Genomic DNA, 26,388 nt, shown 5'->3' with positions numbered 1-26,388 from the left:
GACGCATCGTGACGACATAGGTTCGCGCCGGAAGTGGGCGGCCCTGCGTCCCGGCTTGGGCGATGCGGAAGGGTGGACGCAGAGGGGTTCCGGGCCAGCTAGATTGAGGGGCGTGAGGAAGCTGGGAAGTGAACTCAAAGAGGATCCCTTGCTCCCTGAGGAGGAGTAAACTGGCTACACCTGGCCGGAAGCCCGCGCTCTGCGAAGATGGCGGGGCCGGAGCTGCTGCTCGATTCCAACATCCGCCTCTGGGTGGTCCTGCCTATCGTTATCATCACCTTCTTCGTGGGCATGATCCGCCACTACGTGTCCATCCTGCTGCAGAGCGACAAGAAGCTCACCCAGGAACAAGTCTCCGACAGGTCAGCCTCCTCCCTGTCCGGCGACCTCACTCCCCACCCGTGACCTTGGGCAAGCAAGTTCAGGGATTCGGTCAGTTTGCCATGGTTCACATCGCGCCCCCACAGGCTGCGTGAGTTTGGCCTGAGTTACCTCTATTTCACTTTGGTCATCTGCAAAATGATGATAACAGGACATGTCTCAGAGCAGGCGTGGGTATTAAATTTCGACTGATGTCTGTGAAGTATTTAGCACAGAACGCGGGATGTATTAAGTGCTCAAAAAAACTGTTGCTGTTAATATTGTTAGGCTAGTTGCCAACCCTCGGTGAGTTTATCAATAAACAATAAATAAAGTGGGTGTGATTATACTTATTTTACCAAACTACTATGGTGGTCAGCTGAGATATTAGTAACCAATTGCAGTGAAAACGTGAAATTGCCATAAATATGTGAAGGATTGTAAGTGGAAGAGACAATTTCTTCCTCATGGGCTTCATTACAGTATTTATCTGTGGAGAGATATAATCTGAGATGATTTGAGGTGATATGTTTTGTGTGCCCCTTCCATATTAAACAAAAGACGTTTTTCAGTCACTTGTTCCGATTATTTTCAGAGATCATCTCAGGTAAATGCTATTATGTCTCTTAACACTTACTATCACTTACTAGTTTTCCATTTTAACAAAGAGCAAGCCCGAGGCTTGTTTCCACAGGCAAGAGTATCTAGCTAAAAATTAATAATGTTGTTTTGTTTTTATTGTCTTTAACAGTTATTTTCTATCTGTGGCAAGTAATACTGGTTTTCCTTGCTGGTTATTTAAACATTTCTTTTAAAAGTAGAAAAAGTTGATATATAAAAAATACTAAGTTTTTAATAGTACAAGTGCTAGATGAATAAGACAAAAATCATAACCATGGAATGAGAGTGGCCAAAGCTTGGGAAGAACTGCTTTATCATTTTCAATTGTGCTCCCCAATTATGCTGAGAATAATAATAATAAGCCAACATTTATTAAGCATGTGTTCTATGCCAGGTACTATGCTAAATACTTACATTCATTAACTTATTTAAAAATCAAAACAACTCTGCGAGGTGATGTTGTCTCATTTTATAGAAACTGAGGCTTAAGAGGTTCCGCAGTTACGTGTGGTGATTCAGGACTTGCAGCCAAGTCTTTTTGTTCCCAAGCCTGGAGCTCTTTCCACTACGCCACAGCAAACGTTTCAGTTATTCTTCTGTGGCATCGGTTTCAGAACTGATCAGAGCTAGCTTCCTGGAGATAACCTTAAATCAGTCCGCTATAGAAAGATGCAAAGTAGAAAGAGCTCAAACATTCAGTATTTATTTACTGATGCCAATAAATTGTTCTCATTTTATTCTCACAATAAGACTGAAACACATAATCCCAAACCCGTTTTTACAGTTGAAGAAAAGGAGGCTTGGAGAAGTTAAGTAGCTTTACTAGGATAACCAAAATGATAAAATATTGTGCCTGTACTTGAACCCAGATCAGTCTTGCTCCCAAGTTAAATTATCTTGAGTATGATTCTTGCTGGTGTTTGCCAGTTTTCTGCTTCTGGCTCACTATGTGATTTCAGAGTAATGTTTCTGAATGATATCAGATCCAAAGCTCCCTTTTGTAACTCAAAATGAAATGCACGTTTGGTGCAATCTACAAACAAACAAAAATTTTTAAGCAACATAATGCTGTAGTTTTAAATCTACTTAAATATAAATAAAAGGAAAATAATTTACATTTCATAAGTGCTTTTGCACAAAGGCCCTAGAAGTTATAATGCAGAAGTCAGAAGCATGCATCTAGCTATAAAATCACTGTAATTGGGACAGGTTCAACTGGAGACTGATAACAGTGTGTTTGCTACTTAGATATCACTGAAGGCAGTGCTGTCTTGGATGTGATTTTTCTAAATGGAGAGCTACTCTCAAAAAAATTGTCAGCAAAACCAAGGGCACTTTTTGCTACATTTACTCATTGGTGCATGCCTGGAAATTTAGTACTCTGTGTATAAAAATCATGCTAGGTTTGAAGTTTAAATAAGTAAAAACAATTCCGAGAGATATTCAAAAAGAGTGTAAGACATGAGATAGTTCTTTGCATTGCACAGCTGTTCCCAGCAGGAGGGAAACTTAGCATCCCTTATCCCTAACAAATGAAAGTTGTGTGTTCTTTTCTCTCCACCCCAGCATTTTGACAAATTAAGAAAGTTCCGCAGATTTTATAAGGCCCCCTAGAGGGCAGTACCACCTCCATGGAGAACCAGCACTTTAGAGAAAACTCAACGTGTCTGGTCATAATTGTTCCATCCCTTAAGTGAGGTGGCTGGATCATGCCAGCCCTGACATGGTGTGATTGTACCCCACCAGGTCATCATTTCAACTTGGGTAGAATGCTGAGCATATAAATCTGAACTGGCTAAAATCCAAGGCAAAAGATGGTTTTTTTTTTATTGTAAAACATTCCTCTAAATGTACTGTTTCGTTTAGCCCTCAATGATCACAAAATGAGACATTTGATTTTATAAATTATTAACCTTTTACTGCCTCAAAACTTAAAATCTTTCTAAAATGTATTAAATCAAAACTGAAAAATACATAAATAAAACATATTAGACCACATTTGGGGATAGAATGTATATAAAAAGTGGTTGTCAAGCTTGAAGAATATACTGACTCTTTGGAAGGGAAAAAAATATGGTCTTTAAGAATATAAAGCTCCAGTTTAAGAAATACATTAAAAGTTAAGGTTTAATTTTGAGAAAATGTCTTTGGTTGCAAATTATCACTGCAAGAGAAGCTTTATCTTTATAACCAGTACAAGGACTTTTTACTTACTGATAGAAATGAAAATGAAAAATGAAAAATTTCTTGTAGAATTTGAAGACCTCATAGAAATTGTTTAGAATATGCAGGATAATTTAAGCTGGCCTTGATTCAGGGTTGAAATGCCTCAAGGTCATGATTCTCAACGCCAGTTCTACAAAATTGCTCAGCAGTGTAAGTATAGGAGATCTAGCAGAATTTCTGTTGATCACAATGCTGATAGAAATCTTGAATTATCTACAGTGAACAGCTTCTTACTGATGATCTACCTTGTCCCCTGCATTGTGCTGTAATACGATGGAGTACAAAATACAACAAGGTCATGACCCTTTGGCCAGCATCTCCCCATCTTCCCCAACCCCCAGGAATAACCATTCTATTTTCTGCTTCTATGAATTGGACTTTTTTTTTTAAGCTTCCACATACAAGTGAAATCATACAGTATTTCTTTTTCTCTAATTTCACTTATCATAATGCCCTCTATATTCATCCATGTTGTTGCAAATAACAGGATTTCTTTCTCATAGCTGAGTAATATTCCTCTGTGTGTGTGTGTGTGTGTGTGTGTGTGTGTGTGTATCATTTCATCTTTATCCATTCATCTGTCCATGGACATTTAGGTTGCTTCCATATCTTGGCTATTGTGAATAAATGCTACAGTGATCATGGAAATGCATATATGTCTTCAAGGTACTGATTTTATTTCCTGCAGATCTGTACCCAGAAGTAGGATTGATGAATTATATGGTAGTTCTGTGTTTATTTTTTGAGGACCCTCCATACTGTTTTCCATAATGGCTGTTCCAGTTTACATTCTCACCTACAGGGGTTCCCTTTGCTCCCCTTTTACTCTTAACATCAAGATTGAAGAACATTGAGACCCCAAAAGAGGAAATAAATCCTGTCATTTACTATGACATATGTGAACCTTAAGGACATTAAGCTAAGTGAAATAAACCAGACACAGAAAGACAAATACTGTCTTATTCCACTTATATCAAATTCATAGAAACAGAAAGAAGAATGGTGGTTACAAGGGGCCAAGAGAGGAGGGAGATGGGAGTTATTATTCAATGGGTATAAAGTTTCAGGTTTGCAAAATGAAAAGTTCTAAAGGTTTGTTTCACAACAATGTGAATATACTTAACACTACTGAACTGTGGACTTAAATATGGTTAAGATGGTAAGCTGTTGTGTTTTTTACCACAATAAAAAAAAAGCACACAGTGGGACCCACATGGCTTGTATAGTCTGTCCCTTGACCACCTCTGTAGACTCATTTTCACTGTGTTTTCAGTAGTTCTCTTTCTTCCACCCCTATGGACTTTTGTCAGGTCCTCACACACATAGTGCTTATTCCTTTACCCATGCTGTTTCCTTCCAGCACTTTGCCAAGTTAATCTCTAGTCACACTTAAGATTCCAACATAATGACACATTCTCGGTAAAGCTTTCTCCAACACCTTAACTTCCTAGACTCACTCAAACCTTCCTGTCATATACTTCCATCATACCATACCATACTCCTATCATACCTAGAACAGGTGAATTTCATATTTCTTTCAGTGGCTATTGATTGTGTTTTTTCCCCAGTAGACTTTGACCTTAATGAGATATTTGCATTTTGATCACTGTTGTTTATATCACCTAACAGTACAGGGCAAAAAAAAAGCTTAAGAAGTATTTGTTCAATGAGAATAAATCTGTTTTTGTACAGAATATGAATGGCATGTAGGGAATTTAAGGGAGTCACCCAAGATCACATAGCTAATAAGTGGCAGAGCCAAAATCTGAACCCATCTGTCCAACTTTGGAGCTTGAATTTTTACCCACTATTCTAGCTTAACTGAACTGCCAGTGTTCATGAAAGACCAGTTTTTCTGTTTTTTTTTTTTTTAATTTCCAGTCTATCACAGACTGATGCTTTTGTGAAATATTTTGATCGCACATTTGGATGTTGTGGCAACGTCAGATTACTATAAAAGTTTCTGAACCCTTCCTCTCAGTGGCTTTACTTACCTCATTACAGACCAGCATTAGTAATAGGCCATACGTTGAATAGCTGTAGACTACCTCCCAGGGAACAGGACGTATTACATGTCACCTCTGTAGGCCTGTATATAGAGCCATCAGCTATACAGTATAACAGGGTCAAGAGGAGGAAGACCAGAAAGAATCCCATGAAGGTGCCAAGCTTCCAGGAGTTACATGGAGAAGGTAGGGCTAAAAGAAGTTAAGGCATGATGGAAAAGAAGTGGTGACTGACACAGAGGGACACTAGTGCATTCCCAGTGTGTGGAGGAGCTAGAATATGCATACAGTGATGGGGGGACCCTAAGGGTGCTGATGGACTGCATAGAGCAGGTGGTTCAAACTGAGGAGTAGAGAGAAAACCAAGCATGGTTTTCTTGTGTTCATTTCTGTCTAGAGTTGTTTGCTTGTTTTGTTTTTCCCTTTTTAAGAAGGACTGCCATTAAATTGGGGGATTTTTTTCCCTCCATTAACATAGCTTTTGAAAATCTAGAAAAAATGTGTATTTTAATCTCTGTTCTGTTTGGTATTTGTATTTTAGCACCACCTACTTGTTGTATTGCAGTCTATTATCTCTAAAGATTATATATGTCCAAATACCACCAGATAATTTAATTTATTAAGTCACGCATGAATTAATAAAGAGAACTTAAAAAGAGTCTGGATTCTGGGTGGAATTGCTATTTGTTTTCTGTCAGATAACCCTGGCAAGTCTTGTACTCGCTTCTGTGTGGGGTTTTTAAAAGTCGCTTCTTTTATTCTCACCCTTCCTCCCTCCTCCTATCCCCAAATTTTCTGAGTAGCATCCAAATGCTACTCTTTTCACACACAGAAAGTTCCTTCTTAGCTCATTTTAAAGTAAGAAAAGGCTGAGTGTAATGTCTCAAACATGCCTTCCTCAGAAACACAGTCACTTCTAAAAAGTGCTCTTTTGAAAAGTTGACTGTTGGGATAATGTATTATATTGGTTTTAAGGATACTTGTATTTTGAAAAGTTTCCCTCAGTGCTGTTGCCAAATAGGCCTTCTCTTGTGTTTAAATAGGTCTTCTACTTTATTCTCTCATTTTCTTCTAGTGTTTCACTTTTTAAAATCTCATTGTCTTGGTTTTATTTTTCAGTCAAGTTCTAATTCGAAGCAGAGTCCTCAGGGAAAATGGAAAATACATTCCCAAACAGGTACTCATTTATCTTTTATTAAAAGCTCCACAATTCATTGTTGAGGGCAGTAGATACCTTAATGTTTTATAAGGGGACTCTTTGGGGAAAGCTGAAGGCTAACAAGCCAGTTATTAAGTTGTGGCCAGGTGGTGTTTGCTATCATTGTGACCTTGCAGTTCTTAGGCAATTGTTTTTAAATGTGACTCAGCTGAAGTGTCGGGTCGCCAAGTAGGCTGCCAGTTCTGAGTGTAACAGCATCATCCAGCAGCCTTCTGACTAAACCTCTGAGGGATAATTTGATGATTTGCTCTGTCACAGCTTTAAGACAAAACTAAAAAGCTTTTTTTTCCTACTAGTCTTTCTTGACACGAAAATACTACTTCAACAACCCAGAGGATGGATTTTTCAAAAAAACTAAAAGGAAGGTGGTGCCTCCTTCTCCTATGACTGGTATGTTCATTCCCTTCTCTCATCTTTAAGGAAGCGTTTTAACATGGTAGGGGTGGGCTGGGAGGATGTTCTTTTATTTAAATGTTAAATTGTAAAAGATCATAATCTAAGGGACATTAGCCATCATCTAGTATAGGGATCTATAAAAGCAGAGTTTCCTTTTTCAAATAAATCTTCTGGGAACCCTAGTGTATACAGTGGATTAAAAAGAAAACATCTTGGCTCAGGGGGTGGGAAGGCTAGAGCCGTTGTCCCTGGGTCTCTCCGCTTTACTGTTCCACAGGACCCAGGGCTCTTTGGTGCACAGTTGCAAAAGCATTTCCAATCCTAGCTCCCACACAGTGCCTGGATCCTTGCTGACAGAAAGCCACCCAGCTTCTGCCTGAATGAGGAAGACCTCTCACTATTTCCCTAGCACAGCCATTTCTTTGCCAGACATGATTGCTTGGCCCACCCAACAATTTTTCTCTAACAGATTTCTTACTTCTACTGATCCCAGTTTTGTGAAAAAGACAACATCTTTAAAATAAAACAAAATAATTTATTATTTTGACTATCCTCATTTTAATACCCAGTTCTTTAGGTGCAATCATCAGCTATTTTAAATCCAGACAGAAGGTACTGGAATTGATTTTAATAGGTCTTTCAGAAAACCTACAAGAAACAAAAGGCTAATGCATATATGAAAAAGATACCTGACCTCACTAAAATCCACGGGATGCAAATTAAAACTCAATGTCTTTTTTAGCCCATTGAATTGGCAGAGACTGAAAAGCTTTACCAAAGATGCTCCTGCCAAATCATGGCAGGTTAGGCCCTCTCACTGTTGCTGAAGGACAATCTAACCATATCTGTCAGTTTTAAATGTTTAAACCATCTGACCCAGAAACACTGAGTTTTTCTTGCAAAAACATTTACATAATCAGAGGAACCAAGATGGCGGTGTGAGTAGGGCAGCAGAAATCTCCTCCCAAAACCATATATATTTTTGAAAATACAACAAATACAACTACACCTCACGTAGAGACCAGAAGATACAGTACAACAGCCAGGCTACATCTACATCTGCGAGAACCCAGTGCCTCATGAAGGAGATAAGATACAAGCCGCAACCCGGCGGGACCTGAGCACTCCCCTACCCCAGCTCCCAGGCAGGAGGAAAGAAGTCAGAGCAGGGAGGGAGTGAAAGCACAGGACTGCTAAATAACCAGCCCTAGTAATCTGCCCCAGGAGCACAGACACACATTGCATGGTGTACTGGATATTAGACAAACGGAAAACTAAAATCTGCGAGCGGGTCCTCACAACCAGGTCCCATGGGACAAAAGAAAAGCAAGTGCTTTTTGAAAGGCTTAAAGGGACAGTGGCTTCACAGCTGTACAGAAGCGTCCCGACACACTCAGCCCAGCGGCTGGGAATCCCGGGGAACTCTGGGCGCCCTAACCCCCTGGGTGGCAACGCAGCTCTGAAGCCCCTCACAGTGATAAGCAGCCTGCCATTCGTTCCCCCGGCCGGTGCTGCCCCGCCACAGTGGTGGAGCATCCAGAGAGTGGCCCCACCCACAGCAGACACCCACAGTCTCCTCCCAGCACACAGCTACCCGGGCCAGACCCAGAGGCAGCAGCTGCCCAACACAGGCAAAGGAAGCTGGGGCAAGGCGCAGAGTGGCGCCATTCTCTCAGGAGAGCACAGCTGGCGCAGCTGTCACTCCCCGCAGGGCTCTGGGCTGCCCCAATGGCAACCCCGCCCACGGCAGCTCTGGATTAACCCAGAGGTTGTTCCTGGTGTGCAGGTAACCAACACACGCAGTGGAGAAAGGCAAGGTGACCAGCAAGCAGGAAGAGACTTTGTTCTCCCAGTTGACACACATGCCACCTGCCTATGACTACCTCTTATTGCCATGAAAAAGCAGAAGAATTTGGTCTTGTCAAGAATCACCCAGATAACCCCTGAGAGAGGGCCTGGGAAAATAGATATAACCAATCTTCCTGAAAAAGAATTCAAAATAAAGGTCATAACCATGCTAATGGACCTGCAGAGAAATATGCAAGAGCTAAGGGATGAAGTCAGGTGGGAAATTACAGAAATGAAACAATCTCTAGAAGGACTTAAGAGCAGACTAGATGAGGTACAAGAGACTGTTAATGGAATAGAAATCAGAGAACAGGAATACAGAGAAGGTGAGGTAGAGAGAGATAAAAGGAGCTCTAGGAATGAAAGAATATTAAGAGAACTATGTGACCAGTCGAAACAATATTCGCATTATAGGGGTACCAGAAGAAGAAGAAAGAGAAAAAAGGATAGAAAGTGTCTTTGAAGAAATAGTTGCTGAAAACTTCCCCAAACTGGAGGAGGAAATAGTCTCTCATGGCAAGGAAGCCCACAGATCTCCCAACACAAGGAACCCAAGGAGGACAACACCAACACATATAATAATTAAAATGGCAAAGATCAAAGACAAGGACAGAGTATTAAAGGCAGCCAGAGGGAGAAAAAAGGTCACCTACAAAGGAAAACCCATCAGGCTATCATCAGACTTCTCAACAGAAACCTTACAGGCCAGAAGAGAATGGCATGATATGTTTCATGCAATGAAACAGAAGGGCCTTGAACCAAGAATACTGTAGCCAGCACGATTATCATTTAAATATGAAGGAGGGATTAAACAATTCCCAGACAAGCAAAAGTTGAGGGAATTTCCCTGCACAAACCACCTCTACAGGGTATTTTAAAGGGACTGCTCTAGATGGAAGCACTCGTAAAGCTAAATAGATGTCACCAGAGAAAATAAAATCACACCAAAGAAAGCAGACCAACCAAATACTAAATGAAAGCAAAAAATAAAATCAACTGTTCACAAAAGCAGTCAAAGGAAACACGAGTACAGAATAAAACACCTAACATTTAAAGAATGGAGGAGGAGTAATAAGAAGGGAGAAAAATAAAGAATCATCAGACAGTGTTTACAATAGCTTAATAAGTGAGTTAAGTTAGATGGTTAGATAGTAAAGAAGCTACCCTTGAACCTTTTATAACCACGAATTTAAAGCCTGCAATGGCAATAAGTACATATCTTTCAATAATCACCCTAAATGTAAATGGACAGAATGCACCAATCAAAAGACACACAGTAACAGAATGGATAAAAAAGCAAGACCCATCTATATGCTGCTTACAAGAGACTCACTTCAAACCCAAAGACATACACAGACTAAAAGTGAAGGGATGGAAAAAGATATTTCATGCAAACAATAAGGAGAAAAAAGTAGGTGTTGTAGTACTTGTATCACAAAAAATAGACTTCAAAACAAAGAAAGTCACAAGAGATAGAGAAAAAAGTAGGTGTTGCAATACTAGTATCAGACAAAATAGACTTCAAAACAAAGAAAGTCACAAGAGATAAAGAAGGACATTACATAAAGATAAAGGGGTCAGTCCTACAAGAGGATATAACCATTATAAAAATAGGTGCACCCAATACAGGAGCACCAACACATGTGAAACAAATACTAACAGAATTAAAGGAGGAAATAGAATGCAATGCATTGATTTTAAGAGACTTCAACACACTACTCACTCCAAAGGACAGATCCAACATACAGAAAATAAGTAAGGACACAGAGGCACTGAACAACACACTAGAACAGATGGGCCTAACAGACATCTACAGAACTCTACATCCAAAAACAGCAGGATACACATTCTCAAGAGCACATGGAACATTTTCCAGAATAGACCACATACTACGCAACAAAAAGAACCTCAGTAAATTCAAAAAGATTGAAATTCTACCAACCAACTTGTCAGACCACAAAGGTATAAAACTAGAAATAAATTGTACAAAGAAAGCAAAAAGGCTCACAAACACGTGGAGCCTTAACAACGTGCTCCTAAATAATCAATGGATCAATGACCAAATTAAAATAGAGATCAAGCAATATATGGAGACAAATGACAACAACAGCACAAAGCCACAACTTCTGTGGGACACAGCGAAAGCAGCTTTAAGAGGAAAGTATATAGCAATCCAGGCATATTTAAAGAAGGAAGAACAATCCCAAATGAATAGTCTAAAGTCACAATTATTAAAACTGGAAAAAGAAGAACAAATGAGGCCCAAAATCAGCAGAAGGAGGGACATAATAAAGATCAGAGAAGAAATAAATAAAATTGAGAAGAATAAAACAATAGAAAAAATCAGTGAAACCAAGAGCTGGTTCTTTGAGAAAATAAACAAAATACATAAACCCCTAACCAGACTTATTAAGAGAAAAAGAGAATCTACACACATAAACAGAATCAGAAACGAGAAAGGAAAATCACAACAGTCCCCACAGAAATACAAAGAATTATTAGAGAATACTATGAAAATCTATATGCTAACAAGATGGAAAACCTAGAAGAAATGGACAACTTCCTAGAAAAATACAATCTTCCAAGACTGACCAAGGAAGAAACAAAATCTAAACAGACCAATTACCAGCAACAAAATTGAATCGGTAATCAAAAAACTATGCAAGAACAAAATCTCTGGGCCAGATGGATTCACCACTGAATTTTATCAGACATATAGAGAAGACATAATACCCATTCTCCTTAAAGTTTTCCAAAAAATAGAAGAGGAGGGAATACTTCCAAACTCATTCTATGAAGCCAGCATCACTCTAATACCAAAACCAGGCAAAGACCCCACCAAAACAGAAAATTACAGACCAATATCCCTGATGAACATAGATGCAAAAATACTCAACAAAATATTAGCAAACCAAATTAAAAAATACATCAAGAGGATCATACATCATGATCAAGTGGGATTCATCTCAGGGATGCAAGGATGGTACAACATTCGAAAATCTATCAACGTCATCCACCACATCAACAAAAAGAAGGACAAAAACCATATGATCATCTCCATAGACACTGAAAAAGCATTCGACAAAATTCAACATCCATTCATGATAAAAACTCAGCAAAATGGGGATAGAGGGCAAGCACCTCAACATAATAAAGGCCATATATGACAAACCCACAGCCAACATCATTCTTATACCAAGAAGCTGAAAGCTTTTCCTCTAACATTGGGAACAAGACAGGGATACCCACTCTCCCCACTGTTATTCAACATAGTACTGGAGGACCTAGCCATGGCAATCAGACAAAACAAAGAAATACAAGGCATCCAGACTGGTACAGAAGAAGTCAAACTCTCACTATTTGCAGATGACATGATATTGTACATAAAAAACCCTAAAGACTCCATTCCAAAACTACTAGAACTAATACTTGAATTCAGCAAAGTTGCAGGATACAAAATTAATACACAGAAATCTGTTGCTTTCCTATACATTAACAATGAACTAGCAGAAAGAGAAATCAGGAAAACAATTCCATTCACAATTGCATCAAAACGAATAAAATACTTGCATCAAAAAGAATAAAATACCTAGGAATAAACCTAACCAAGGAAGTAAAAGACCTATACCCTGAAAACTACAAGACACTCCTAAGAGAAATTAAAGAGGACACTAACAAATGGAAACTCATACCATGCTCTTGGGTAGGAAGAATTAATATTGTCAAAATGGCCATCCTGCCTACAGCAATCTACAGATTCAATGCAATCCCTATCAAAATACCAAGAGCAGTCTTCAACGAACTGGAACAAATAGTTCTAAAATTCATATGGAACCACAAAAGACCCCGAATAGCCAAAGCAATCCTGAGAAGGAAGAATAAAGCAGGGGGGATCTCACTTCCCAACTTCAAGCTCTACTACAAAGCCACACTAATCAAGACAATTTGGGACTAGCACAAGAACAGACCCACAGACCAGTGGAACAGAATAGAGAGTCCAGATATTAACCCAAACATGTATGGTCAATTAATATACAATAAAGGAGCCATGGACATACAAGGGGGAAATGATAGCCTCTTCAACAGCTGGTGTTGGCAAACTGGACAGCTACATGTAAGAGAATGAAACTGGATCATTGTCTAACCCCATACACAAAAGTAAATTTGAAATGGATCAAAGACCTGAATGTAAGTCATTAAACCATAAAACTCTTAGAAAGAAACATAGGCAAACATCTCTTGAACATAAACATGAGCGACTTCTTCATGAACATATCTCCCCAGGCAAGGGAAACAAAAGCAAAAATGAACAAGTGGGACTATACCAAGCTGAAAAGCTTCTGTTCAGCAAAGGACACCACCAAGAGAACAAAAAGGCATCCTACAGTATGGGAGAATATATTCATAAATGAAAGATCCGATAAAGGGTTGACATCCAAAATATATAAAGAGCTCATGCACCTCAACAAACAAAAAGCAAATAATCCAATTAAAAAATGGGCAGAGGATCTGAATAGACACTTCTCCAAAGAAGAAATTCAGATGGCCAACAGACACATGAAAAGATGCTCCACATTGCTAGTCATCAGAGAAATGCAAATTGCAACACAATGAGATATCACCTCACACCAGTAAGGATTGCCACCATCCAAAAGACAAACAACAACAAATGTTGGTGAGGTTGTGGCGAAAGGGGAACCCTTCTACACTGCTGGTGGGAATGTAAACTAGTTCAACCATTGTGGAAAGCAGTATCGAGGTTCCTCAAAAAGCTCAAAATAGAAATACCATTTGACCCAGGAATTCCACTTCTAGGAATTTACCCTAAGAATGCAGCAGCCCAGTTTGAAAAAGACATATGCACCCCTGTGTTTATCACAGCACTATTTACAAGAGCCAAGAAATGGAAGCAACCTAAGTGTCCAACAGTAGATGAATGTATAAAGAAGATGTGGTACATATACACAATGGGGTATTATTCAGCCATAAGAAGAAAACAAATCCTACCATTTGCAACAACATGGATGGAGCTAGAGGGTATTATGCTCAGTGAAATAAGCCAGATGGAGAAAGACAAGTACCAAATGATTTCACTCATGTGGAGTATAAGAACAAAGAAAAAACTGAAGGAACAAAACAACAGCATAAACACAGAATCCAAGAATAGACTAACAGTTAACAAAGGGAAAGGGACTGGGGAGGATGGGTGGGAAGGGAGGGATAAATGGGAAAAAAGGGGGTATTACTATTAGCACACATAATGTAGGGGTGGTGGGCACGGGGAGGGTCGTACAACACAGAGAAGACAAATAGTGATTCTGTAGCATCTTACTACACTGATGGACAGTGACTATAATGTGGTATATGGTGAGGACTTGATGATGGGGGAGTCTAGTAAACATAATGTTCCTCATATAATTGTAGATTAATGATACCAGAAAAAAATAAGCATGCAGAATTTATGTACAAGGTGATTTTTGGCACCAGTATTTATCAGAGAAAAAAAAAAGAATACAATCTGTATGGCCACCCAAAAGTATTAAGTGCAAACACACAGTAGACTCCTATGCAAACATAGAAGATAATGAGAGAGGTACCGAAGTGGAAATACCATTCACAATATACTACTATTTTTAAATTAAGAAGCAGGGTAGTAAGCATGGTACCCCTTTAATGTATATGTGTAAAAACTTGTATGTGTTTATGTATGTATATGTATGTACATGTATATTTAAATATGAATATATAAAGGTGGAAGGAGGATATGCAACAGTTAAACGTGTTGAGAGAGGGGGCTCAGAGGAACTGTCTACATCCTATGTTTCTATGTTGTTTGAATTTTTTAACAATGGACTTCTCTTAGTTTAATTGTCAGATAAATTAAAAATTAACAGAAAATCAGTGTGAAGTCCCTGACAACAGCAGTAAAATGTAGTGGTCTCTTGTGTTTTTGGCTTAGATCCCACGATGCTCACAGACATGATGAAAGGCAACGTGACAAATGTCCTCCCTATGATTCTCATCGGCGGGTGGATCAACATGACATTCTCAGGCTTTGTCACAAGTAAGTACTAGACCCAGAAAAGTTCAGGTTTACTTCATTGGTCTTCCTCTCCCATATGCCTATTCAAAGAAATCCAGTTTCTGCTGAAGCACAAGTATTTATGGGTCCTGATTCTTTAGTGTAACCTGGTAACATTCTTTGAACCAAAAAAATGTAATTACCATGACTTCATGGTTCTTATCCCAACTGAGTGTCAGTTCATAATGTGGATAGAATTTTACTAACAGGGACTCAAACAAGTTGCTGGAGAGTTTGTGTCTGAAACTAATTTGGTTCTAACTGAGTAGGACAAAGGGAAGCTTCATTTTCCAGATATTGGGGTGAGTCATTTGTCTATTTGTAAGTTGTTTTGGTTGGATTTGAGTCAGTTTGGTTTCTTACTAACGTAGTTCTGTGTGTATATATTCCACTTCAGGTTTACCAGATTAGTGCAACTTTCTTTTCAGGTTTTAGGTCACAGCTCAGTTTGAGTTTCTGCTTCTTAAGCAATAGAGCAGCTGGTGTTGTTCAAGAAACTATAGCCAAGTGACATTTGACTGTTATTTCTTCAGAAATTGACACAAATTTCCCTGTGGAAATCGTTTTCTGATCTCTGTATGATAGAGAGTTCCCACCTCCTCAGGGAAAGAATATGTGCATTGACACCTGAACTATTCTAAAAATAGAGCATTTGGGAGTGATTGTTAACTTCTTTCTTATCTGCAGCCAAGGTCCCATTTCCACTGACCCTCCGTTTTAAGCCTATGCTGCAGCAGGGAATTGAACTACTCACATTAGATGCATCCTGGTAAGAACTTTGTTTCATTTACTAAAAACACAAATCAAAATCTAAAACCAGGGAGGATGGGTGGGTAGGGAGGGATAAGGGAGAAAAAGGGGTATTACGATTATTAGCACACATAACGTAGGGGGTACACAGGGAAGGCAGTATAGCACAGAGAAGACAAGTAGTGATTCTATAGCATCTTACTACACTAATGGACAGTAACTGTAATGAGGTATGTGGTGGGGACTTGATAATGGGGGGAGTCTAGTAACCATAATGTTGCTCATGTAACTGTACATTAATGATACCAAAATAAAAAATCATAATTTAACAATCAAAGCCTAAAAAGAAAAATCTAAAACCAGTGTCTCTTACAGGCTTTCCAATATGCATACAGTTTTTCTCATTAAAACTCTGCTCAAAATGCCATGGGTAGATGTGGCAACTTGTACATGAGTCTTGCAAAAGGAAAGAATGTGTCAGTCTCTTTTCTTAGGAGCATGTGGGTGGATGTGTCCACCCTAAAAAAAGTTACGAAATAAAGGGGGGGGAACCTTTAGCAATACCCTGGAGCTTATGGCACTGAATGTTTTTATTATTTTGTCCAAAATACATTACTGCAAATAAAACAATTATTTTCATATGTACCAGTCACCACGGTAGGTGTTTTCCGTAAGATAATTTATTTTATCTGCATAGCACCTCCATGAAGTAAATAGAGGAATTGAGGTTTGACCAGATCCAGTGCTCATATCTTATTTACCACTCCATTGTTAATAGCAGATTAATAAAACCTCAAATCTGAAAAGCTTTTAGAACACTGCTACAGCATCTGGAACCTGGTAGTGCTTCTTCATGTGGTGTCTCCAGACCATTTGTATGGCTTCCCAGAGGCTGGCATCAGAAAGAAGCCTGACACGAAGGGGAGAAGGAGAGTGGGCACCAGGAATAATCCTGACTCACTATTTCACAGAAAGAAAAATTAAACAAAGCTTACATTCCCTGATGAAATGAAGCACATGTCTTTTTAGTTCACTTTCTGCTATTGAATGTGGAAGAATTTATTACACAGCTGTAAGGAGCAGTTTGCCTGCAGAGAGCTCTATTTGTTAGACTGCCTTCACAACTTGTATTTCTTCTTTGGTTGTGCTCTGGGTGAATATGGCCTACCCCAGGTGATTTCTTTACATACTCAACAAATCTGGGTTCAGAAAAGCATGAACTACATTGATTCTGAAATAACAACCTCCATTGTTTCACTTTGCTTTGCTAGGGTGAGTTCTGCATCCTGGTATTTCCTCAACGTCTTTGGGCTTCGGAGCATTTACTCTTTGATCCTGGGCCAAGATAACGGTAAGAAGTATGTCAGGCTTAATAAGCAAATACTTTGATAGATGAATCATCCATGCCAGGGCCAAAAAGATCGTGGAGGTTATGCTATTTGTTAGCATAGTCAAATACAGCGCTTCATTCCTTCAACTCATTCTTAAGTTTCTGAAGTATTCTGAAAGAGTCTTAAAAGTCTACGATCAAACTGAATATCTGAACTCTCCCTGGCAATCCCAGGACAGTGTTTATTTCCCTGAGGTCTGATATCCTCATGTGAGGGATCAGCATCAGCAAAGTGAGCCTGTAAACCTGAGGCTGAAAGAAGGCCTGGTTTGACCAGTTAGTTCATCGACTAGAGTTCTTGCCAGTACTAGTCCTGGCTCTCTTACTTAATGGCGAGGACCTTGGGCAAGCTGCCTAACCACTGTAAGTGGTTCATCTATCTGTAAAATAGGGACCTTACTGATTAACTCCAGGGTTTTAGGAGTAGGTGGGGTAGAATATGCAACACGCTTAGTGAAGTACCTGGCATATTACAGTAGTTACTCAGGAACTGGTGGCTGTTTAAATTTGAAAGAAAATATAATGCTTCTGCTAGTTATCTTCTGCTGGTATCATGCCCATTTTTCAGGAGAGGTAAAGTGACTTCCGGGATTGAATGCCTAGAGTGTGACTGGGCCATCAGTGAATCTGTCACATGGGTCTTCTAGCCCACTACCGGGCATGTGTGTGTGCTGTGTAAGGCCTGTTCTTCCCTGAGGGCACTGGGTGCTTGCCGAAGCCTGACACTCATGTAGGCATGTCTTACGCTACAGCCGCGGACCAGTCCCGGATGATGCAGGAGCAGATGACAGGCGCAGCCATGGCCATGCCCGCAGACACCAACAAGGCTTTCAAGGTACGCTTACTCCTCCTCCCAGCTGACCTGGAGCCCTCAAAGGCGTTACCACTAGAGGGTCACTGCCCTGAAGTGAGCGGATGATAGATACATGGTTCCAGCCTTTCAGTTTAAATTTAGCAAAAGTGTATTTTAGTTTACTTGTCTCTTATTCCTGAGACAGTCATCTGTTAAGTAATGAGGGAGTTCTTGCTACTTCTACTGGTTTTTGAATGCTCACCCACATTTAATCCACACTATAAATGAAGCTGTAAAAACAGTCCAGTCAGAGTCACCAGGTAAACACTTGAAACATTTTGAACTTTTTTAGAACCTACCCACATCAGATGTAAATTCATTTTAAAAAAATCAATACGTAGAGTCTTTTTCATGAAGTGATTCTGGAATTTGTAAATCCAGTATAATTTTTGTACAGCAAACTCTGATTTTTCGTGATTAAAAACTAGAAATAGAAGGAAACTTGCTCATCTCAATGAAAGGCATCTATGAAAAATCCACAGCTAACATACTCTTATTGCAAGCTTTCCCTCCAAGATTAGGAACAAGACAACACTCTTGTTCTTCTTTTCAACATTGTACTGGATGTTCTAGCCAGGCAGTTAGGCAAGAAAAACAAAAGGCATCCAGATTAGAAGGGAAGAAGTAAAAACATCTATTTGCAAATGACATGATCTTGTACATAGAATATCATAGGAATGTTCCTATGATACACTGTTAGAGCTAATAAGGTCAGCAAGTTTTAGGATATAAAGTCAGTATATAAAAATCATTTGTATTTCTACACACTGATAATAAAGAATCTGAAGATGAAATTAAGAAAAAAGTTCCATTTATAATAGTGTCAGGGTAAATACTTAGGTAAATTTAACAGAAGAAATACAAGACTTGTACACTGAAAATTGTAAAACATTGCTGAATAATTAGAGAGACCTAAATAAATGGAAAGACATCCACGTTCATGGATTAGAAGAAGACTTAGTATTGTCAAGACGGCAGTACTCCAAAGTAAATCTACAGATTCAACATAATCCCTACCAAAAGTCTACCTACCTTTCTTACAGAAATTGACAGACTCATCCTGAAGTTCATATGGAAACACAAGGGACCCAGAATAGCCCAAGCAATGTTGAATAAGATAAAAGTTGGAGAATTCACACTTCCTGGTTTTAAAACCTGCTTTGGAGCTACAATAATCAAGATTATGTGGGACTAGCATAAAGATACACATACAGAGCAACTGAAAAGAATAGAGTTCAAAAACAAACCTGTGCATTTAAGATCAATTGACTTTCAGCAGAGGTGCCAAGACAATTCAACGGTAGAAAGAATAGTCTTACTGCTCATTTGGTACAGAGTTTCTGTTGCAGGGGACAAACAATTTTGGAAATAGTGGTGATGGTTGCACAACATTCTGAATGTAATTAATGCCACTGAATTATACACTTATAATAGCTAAAAGTGGCAATTTTTATGTTTATATATATTTAATCACAGTAAAAAAAATTTATGGGTCAAATAATATTAAGAACTAAAACTATAAAACTATTTGAAGAAAACAGGTGTAGATGTTTGTGACCTTGAATTAGGTAATGACTTCTTAGGTATGACATCATTAAAAAGTACAGGTAACAAAAGGAAAAATAGATAAGTGGAAGTTTGTCAAACTGAAAACTTTTGTATTAAAATGACAGTAACAAAAGAATGAAAGGACAACCCACAGAATTGGAGAAAATGTTTGCAAATCTAGTATCTGATAAGGGTCTAGTGCTCAGAATAAACAACTCTTAGAACTCATCAGTAAAAAGACAACATAATTAAAAATAGGCAAAATTTTGAATAAACATTTCTTCAAAGAAGATATGCAGATACCCAAAAAGCTCATGAAAAGATACATAACGTCATTAGCTAGAAAATATAGGTGAGAACCACAATAAGATGCCACTTTACACCCACTTGAATGGGTATAATAAAAAAGATAGACAATAACAAGTGTTGACGAGGATGTAGAGAAATTGGACCCTCTTATATACAAGTTATTAACACTGCATAGAGCAGTTTTTAGTCTTCCCTAAAAAAATTGAACATAGTTATCATATCACCTAGCAGTTCCACTCTTGGGTAAATAGCAAACAGAATGGAAAATGTATGCCACACAAAAACTTACCAGAGAGTTCAGAGCACTATTCATAATAGTAGAAAAATACAAACAGTCTAAATGTCTATCATGTGATGAACAGATAACAAAATGAAACATTTTGGAATATATGTACAATGTGTGGACAGTAGAACATCTACAATGGAATATTATTTAGCCATAAAAAGTGATGTACTGAATCATGCCACAAAAGGGAGGAACCTTGAAAACCTGCTAGGTAAAAGAGTCCAGTAACAAAAACAATGTATATTCAGACTAGAAGAATCCAAAGATACAGAGAGTAAAGTAGTAGTTGTCAGGGTATGGGGGAGGGGGAAAATGGGGAATGTCTGCTATTTGATAGAGGTTTTCTTGTGGTGATGAAACTGTTCTGGTATTAGGTAATGGTGATGGTTGCATATCTTTGTGAATGCTAAAAAACACTAAGTGTGTATTTAAAGTTCATGACATGTGATTTCTATTTTTTAAAAATCTACACCAATGAGCTAACATTTGTATTGCATATTAAATTTCATAAGGCATTTTTTTAAATCCACTAATTAAAGGCAAAAATAGCCAGTATGAATAGATAGTCTGAGATATATAATTAGGTTCTAGCGCCAGTGACCTTGAACAAGTTTTTTGTCCTTTCTTAACCTTAGTCTCCTTGTCTGGAGTGGGTAGGTCAGATAGCAGCACCTACATCATAGGACTGAATGAGCTTATACATGGAGCTGTCTTAACCCAGGTCCTAGCCCAGAGTACATGCTCACTAAAGGCCTGGCCTGCTCTTAGTAACAGCCCTTCTCTCCCTGCCCTGATATTCTCTTCCTTTGCAGACAGAGTGGGAAGCTTTGGAGTTGACAGATCACCAGTGGGCGCTAGATGATGTCGAAGAAGAGCTAATGGCCAAAGACCTCCACTTCGAAGGCATGTTCAAAAAGGAATTACAGACCTCTATTTTTTGAAGCCTAAGCAGGGATTAGCTGTGTCAGAACTCGGAGTAGCGTTTAACCTTGTAACTTTCGTTTTGAACTGGACCCGCTCAGAATAAAAAGGAGGATACATGAGCTGGTGGGTATGCAGTAAGGATTGTTCTTGTCTGAGCCAGGTTCCCATTTCGTTTTGAACTACAGGAAATAAGAGTGTGTGCTGGGTGACTTAACCCAGAAACAGCTATCTTTAAAATGTTTTAAATTTTCCTTCTGGTGACTCTAGTAATGAAAGTCACAGAAAGGGGAAAAAAATCAAGCCAGTGATAAAATATAAAACTTAGCGAAATTCCGTCTTTGGAAAAGGCACTGTCACTTATACCTAATTATCATGTGCAGTCAGCCTAATTTCTAACCACAGTGAACTCCTGTTTTCTTGGGATACAACACCCTGCATTTTATCTTTAATTTTTTGGTAGTATTTTTATATCTATCTTTACACAAATAATACATTTTCATTACTGAAAATTTGTGAACTGTGGATGAGCAAAGTGAAGCTGCCTGTGTTACTCATTTTGAGCCAGCAGGATGACATAAAGAGCAAACGTGTCAAAACTTTATTCAAATAAACTCTTTTTCAGAGTGAATACCCAGGGCCAGGGTATTAGCCAACCTCTATAGGTCTTAATACTGTCCAGTGAAAATCGGTGACCCTGAAACACTGCCTGATTCTTAAGGGCCTTTGGGATCATCGAAGACAGGTCAAATAATGCAAGGTCTTCACCTGGAGTTCAGAATATATCCAATCCATTGACAAATCAGTGGTCCTGTACTGAGTATATGGCTACTCAGTTGAATGAAAGACCTCATTTCCCAGTTACTCTGGATAAGAGAGAGTTTACATATAGCTGTCAGAAGGGAGAAAGGGCATTTGCTGGCAGACACATAGTTAAAGGGCTGCCCAGGAATAATTCTGTCTGGATTAACTGTCCCAGAGAAGTGGCACAGTGCCATTTCTGTACCAAGAGGCAAATGTAATTTGCATGTTGAACACTGTAATCACAAACAACTCTTGACTCTATAAATTAAACCATCCTGTTTTCTCTTCTTTGCCTGTGAAAATGTTGCCTCTGTGGGTCACTAGCAGCCTTCTGATAACAGTTGTGAGTATCTATTGTGGACCAGTGCTGGAGACTCTAAAAGGATGTGACTCTTGCCCTCAACAATCTCATAAGAAAACACGGAAGGTATTGGGAGTCCTGACCCTTTTGGGGTCACAGAACCTTTCTGAGAATCTGACATGAGCTCTGACCCTCCCCTCTAGAGGAATGCATGTGGCACAGACACAGATTTCCTTGGTAACCCATGAGTGTCCGTAGACCCTCCAAAGCCTGTTAATTAGTGACCCACAGACTCAGGGTAAGAACACTTGACTTTAAAACAGCTGCTTCAACAAAATATTAAAGGATCAAGGATTCACAGGGGAGCTAACTTTTGACCTGGGCCTTGAAAGAGTTCTGAGTGTAAAAGGCCATTCTAAGCAGAGATCACAAAAACAGCAAAGGCCCGCAGATTAAAATGTCCACAATTCACTGTACCCTCCCTAGGAAGTGGGGAGTGGTATGGCGTACAGGGAAAGGTCCAGGCTAAGCCCCAATGCAAGAAGTAACTGGTGATTAAGTGATGTCATCCTCATTTCTACAGGCATCTCAGGGCATTTCAGCTTGCCTCTTCACTCACACACAGTTTATCTTTCTCCCTGTAGCAGTTTGGTGGGAGAAATGTGTGACTTTTCTGAACCATCATATTGGTGGTAAATGCACATGTTCTTGGCACCAGCAAGTCAAAGAGAAAATCCAAGTTTATCAGGCTCTTAGCAGAACCACCGTACAAGTTCAGGGAGCAAGGCTTGTGTTTTTCAGGGAGTGCGGTTTAGGCCAAGCTACTAAGTAAACATTTTACCTTATCCATCAACCTGGACTTATCATGCAAAACCATTTGAGATAATATGAAATGTGCACTTGCTGATTATGGTAAGGAAAGTACCGTGCCTGGATGGCTAAATATTGACAGTAACTGCACAAATACCACTTAGAAAAATAATGATGACTTAGATTTGAGGACAGTAGGTAAACCTGCGCTTAGAGGCAAAAAGTCCACATAGGCCTTCCATTTGGTCCATAAGAAGTGTGATGGGTATGTGTGTGTGTGAAAGACACAGAGTATTAGTAACTGCATGAGAGACTTTAAGTGACAGTAATTGAAACTGCTAAAGCTCAACCTGGCTTAGTTTTTAAAAGAAGGAATATAAACAGCTCAGAAACTAAAATGTCCAGTGGTCTTATGGCTTCAGGTATAACTAGATCCAGGTCCTCAAATGATGCTATCAGGACTCAGTTGTTTTCTCAGGTCTACTTTTTATATATCAGTTAGTCTTCTCATGGAGACACCAGCTTAGAAACCTCAGTGAAAAGAAAGCATCCCTTTCTGAAGAATTTCAGTAGGACTCAGGATAATTGACCTGATTTGGGTCATGGGCAAATTCCAGGAACTGCTTAGTCCCACCTAAACCACAAGGACTGGAGGTGAGATGGGGTGACTCCCTAAAGGAATAGTGGGTGCTGTCAGAAGAAAGTGGATTAATGGGTACCAGGCAAGAAAAAACAATGTTTACCCTTTAATCACCCAAGCTCTAGAATGTTCCCAAAAGGAGATATTATCCCTGTCCTATTAGGCAATGAGTTTCCTAGATACATTAATCATTTACTAGATTTTTATAATATCCCAGTGCCCTGCTAGGTATTTCTGTATCTGTTCACTGAAACCTTTATTGACCATCTGCCAGCCACTGTGCACATGGACAAGTCACACTCCCAGACATTGAAAGCTCAGACTGCTATGCCACATGCTGGGATGGGGGCGCTCCGAGAGAGGCCATGGGAATGTCCTGCAAGTCATCCAACCAGCTTGGCTGGTCAGGGCAGCAATCATATCAGGGAAGCAATCGTATCACAGCAGGATGTGACGGATCACAAGGAGGTATATACAGAACCAGAGAAATACAAGGAAAGACTGTCCCAGGCAGCGGAGACAGTGTGTGCAACGTCTCAAAAGCAAAGGCGATGTTCATTTTTGCAAAACCAAAACAAGGCCTCTGTCACCCTGAATTGTAAGTAATAAAAAGACGTGATGAGAATTGGGTTGGGCACTTCAAATGGTTGGATAGGATGGTATGTGAATTATATTCAAAAAAGCTGCTTTTAAAATAAAGATGAGGTAGCGGCAAGGCCACATGGCAGAGAGTTTGTAAGTTATCCCTCAGAGGTGAACTCGATCCTGGCGGCGGCACCAGGGAGCCTTTGGGAGAAATTGATGGGAAGGGATTTGCTGCGGGGCTGGAGGGAACAGCAGGTAGTGGGTGTGGGCAGTGTTCTAGCAACAGCGAGATGGTGGTGAGGTCAAAAGAGAGTGCAGTGGGGCTGCGGCAGTTGAGATGATGTAGCTCCTGCAACTAACTCAGCATTCAGCTTTGCACAGGACCTTCCCCTTCTGGGCCTCAGTCTCCCCATCTGTCAAAAGATCATACGGTGCAGCCACTTTGAATAACAGTCTGACAATTGCTGAAAAGTTTAAACATGAAGTGTGCATATGACCCAGTAATTCCACTCCTAAACAGGTAAAACTCAAAGGCAATGAGGACCTATGTCCACACAAAAACTTAGACATGAATGTTCATAGCAGCATTATTCATAATAGCCACAAAGTGGAAAGCCACACATCCATCTTTTGATGAATTACTCAGACGTGGGTCATCCATACCATGGAGTGTTACTCAGCAATAACAAAGAACGAAGCACTGATGCAACTACAACATGGATGAACCTCTAAAAACCTAAAAGAAAAAAGCCGGTCATGACAGATTACATATATGGTTCCATTTTTTCTGAAATGTCCAGAATAGGCAAATCCACAGAAACAGAAGGTAGATGAGTGGTTGCCAGGGCTTAGCAGGTAGAGAACGGAATGACTGCTAATGGGTATGTGGTAATGCAAATGTTTGAAACTGAATGTAGTGATAGTTGCACAGCTTTGTGAATATTCTAAAACCACTGAATAGTATACCTTAAATAGGTGATTCTATGTCTGAATTATATCTCATAAAGGTTGGGGGATGGGGGCAAGGATCATCATAAGCCCTTGGCAGCTGACATCAAGATCTCTCATCATCACGGCTACGAAAGGCTCTTATATGCCACCCAGACTGCAGACAGAGGGCAGCAAGGAGACACCTGTGCCCGCTGGGTGCAGACAGGTGTCTAGGGTCAGCCAGCTTCCTGGACCTCCCAGGTGTTTAGCATCAGGCCCTCCCCACCTTCTGCTGACCCTGCTCTCGCTCTGGTCCCACCTCATCACCTCCCTTTCAGGTCTCTGCTCGGCCTCACTGGAGACAGCAGCCTGGACAGATCAAGGCTTCGAAACCAGGGTTCTGTATCTGTGCCCCTCCAAAATGGGCTAGTACCCAATAAATAAAAAGTTTTAATTTCTGCAATCAGCTCAGAAAATGCACAGCCAGCCCTGTGCAAGCTTTTCTCCCATTTCCTTCTTAATTTCTTTTTCATTTTGAATTATGAAAAATTGGAAACCTATGCAAGAGTGGAGAGAATAGTAAAATGATATACTCATCACCCTGCTTCAATCTGTCAATCTTTTATTTATCTCCCAAACCCACCTTTTTTCCTGAAATGTTTTAAAAGCAAATCCCAGATACGGTATGATTTCACCCTTAAATATTTAAGTAAGAATCTCTTAACACCTCTTCAACAACTGGTATTGGCAAAAGTGGACAGCTACATGTAAGAGAATGAAACTGGATTATTGTCTAACTCCATACACAAAAGTAAACTGGAAATGGATCAAAGACCTGAATGTAAGTCATGAAACCATAAAACTCTTAGAAGAAAACATAGGCAAAACTCTCCTGAATATAAACATGAGCAACTTTTTCATGAACATATCTCCCCAGGCAAGAAAAACAAAAGCAAAAATGAACAAGTGGGACTATATCAAACTAAAAAACTTCTGTACAGCAAAGGACACCATCAGTAGAACAAAAGGGCATCCTACAGTATGGGAGAATATATTCATAAATGACATACCTGATAAGGGGTTGACATCCAAAATATATAAAGAGCTCACACACCTCAACAAACAGCAAATAATCCAATTAAAAAATCGGCAGAGGATCTGAACAGACACTTCTCCAAAGAGGAAATTCAGATGACCAACAGGCACATGAAAAGATGCTCCACATCGCTAGTCATCAGAGAAATGCAAATTAAAACCACAATGAGATATCACCTCACGCCAATTGGGATGGCCAGCGTCCAAAAGACAAACAACAAATGTTGGCAAGGATGCGGAGAAAGGGAAACTCTTACACTGCCGGTGGGAATGTAAATTAGTTCAACCATTGTGGAAAGCAGGGAGGTTCCTCAAAAAAGTCAAAATAGAAATACCATTTGACCCGGGAATCCCACTCCTTGGAATTTACCCAAAGAATACAACTTCTCAGACTCAAAAAGACATATG

General features: G+C 39.6%; 1 protein-coding gene and 1 long non-coding RNA gene across 3 annotated transcripts; one reads left to right on the top strand and one right to left on the bottom strand.

Moving 5' to 3' along the window:
- The first annotated feature begins 55 nt into the window (after positions 1 to 55).
- EMC3 (ER membrane protein complex subunit 3) lies at positions 56 to 21,907 on the top strand. Of its 2 annotated transcripts, none has more exons than XM_017677932.3 (8): positions 56 to 362; positions 6,333 to 6,390; positions 6,729 to 6,822; positions 14,636 to 14,740; positions 15,446 to 15,527; positions 16,780 to 16,859; positions 17,651 to 17,733; positions 20,707 to 21,907. In XM_017677932.3, the coding sequence occupies exons 1-8, from the start codon at positions 208 to 210 to the stop codon at positions 20,833 to 20,835; spliced, it is 786 nt and encodes a 261-aa protein (XP_017533421.1). In that variant the 5' UTR covers positions 56 to 207; the 3' UTR covers positions 20,836 to 21,907. The 2 variants fall into 2 exon arrangements, with proteins under 2 accessions (XP_017533421.1, XP_073087123.1); XM_073231022.1 differs by having other exon boundaries at positions 17,633 to 17,733.
- Positions 374 to 26,388, bottom strand: LOC140848331 (uncharacterized). Its single transcript, XR_012129006.1, has 3 exons — positions 25,956 to 26,388; positions 1,396 to 1,640; positions 374 to 512 (listed from the first exon to the last, which is right to left on the bottom strand). It is a non-coding gene; the product is annotated as an uncharacterized lncRNA (long non-coding RNA).

The sequence above is a fragment of the Manis javanica genome, chromosome 3 (genome assembly GCF_040802235.1).
Source record: "Manis javanica isolate MJ-LG chromosome 3, MJ_LKY, whole genome shotgun sequence".
In the NCBI taxonomy this organism is placed as follows: Eukaryota; Metazoa; Chordata; class Mammalia; order Pholidota; family Manidae; genus Manis; species Manis javanica.
The sequence above is the reverse complement of the archived record's forward strand: the minus strand, read 5'-3'. Positions and strand labels throughout refer to the sequence as shown.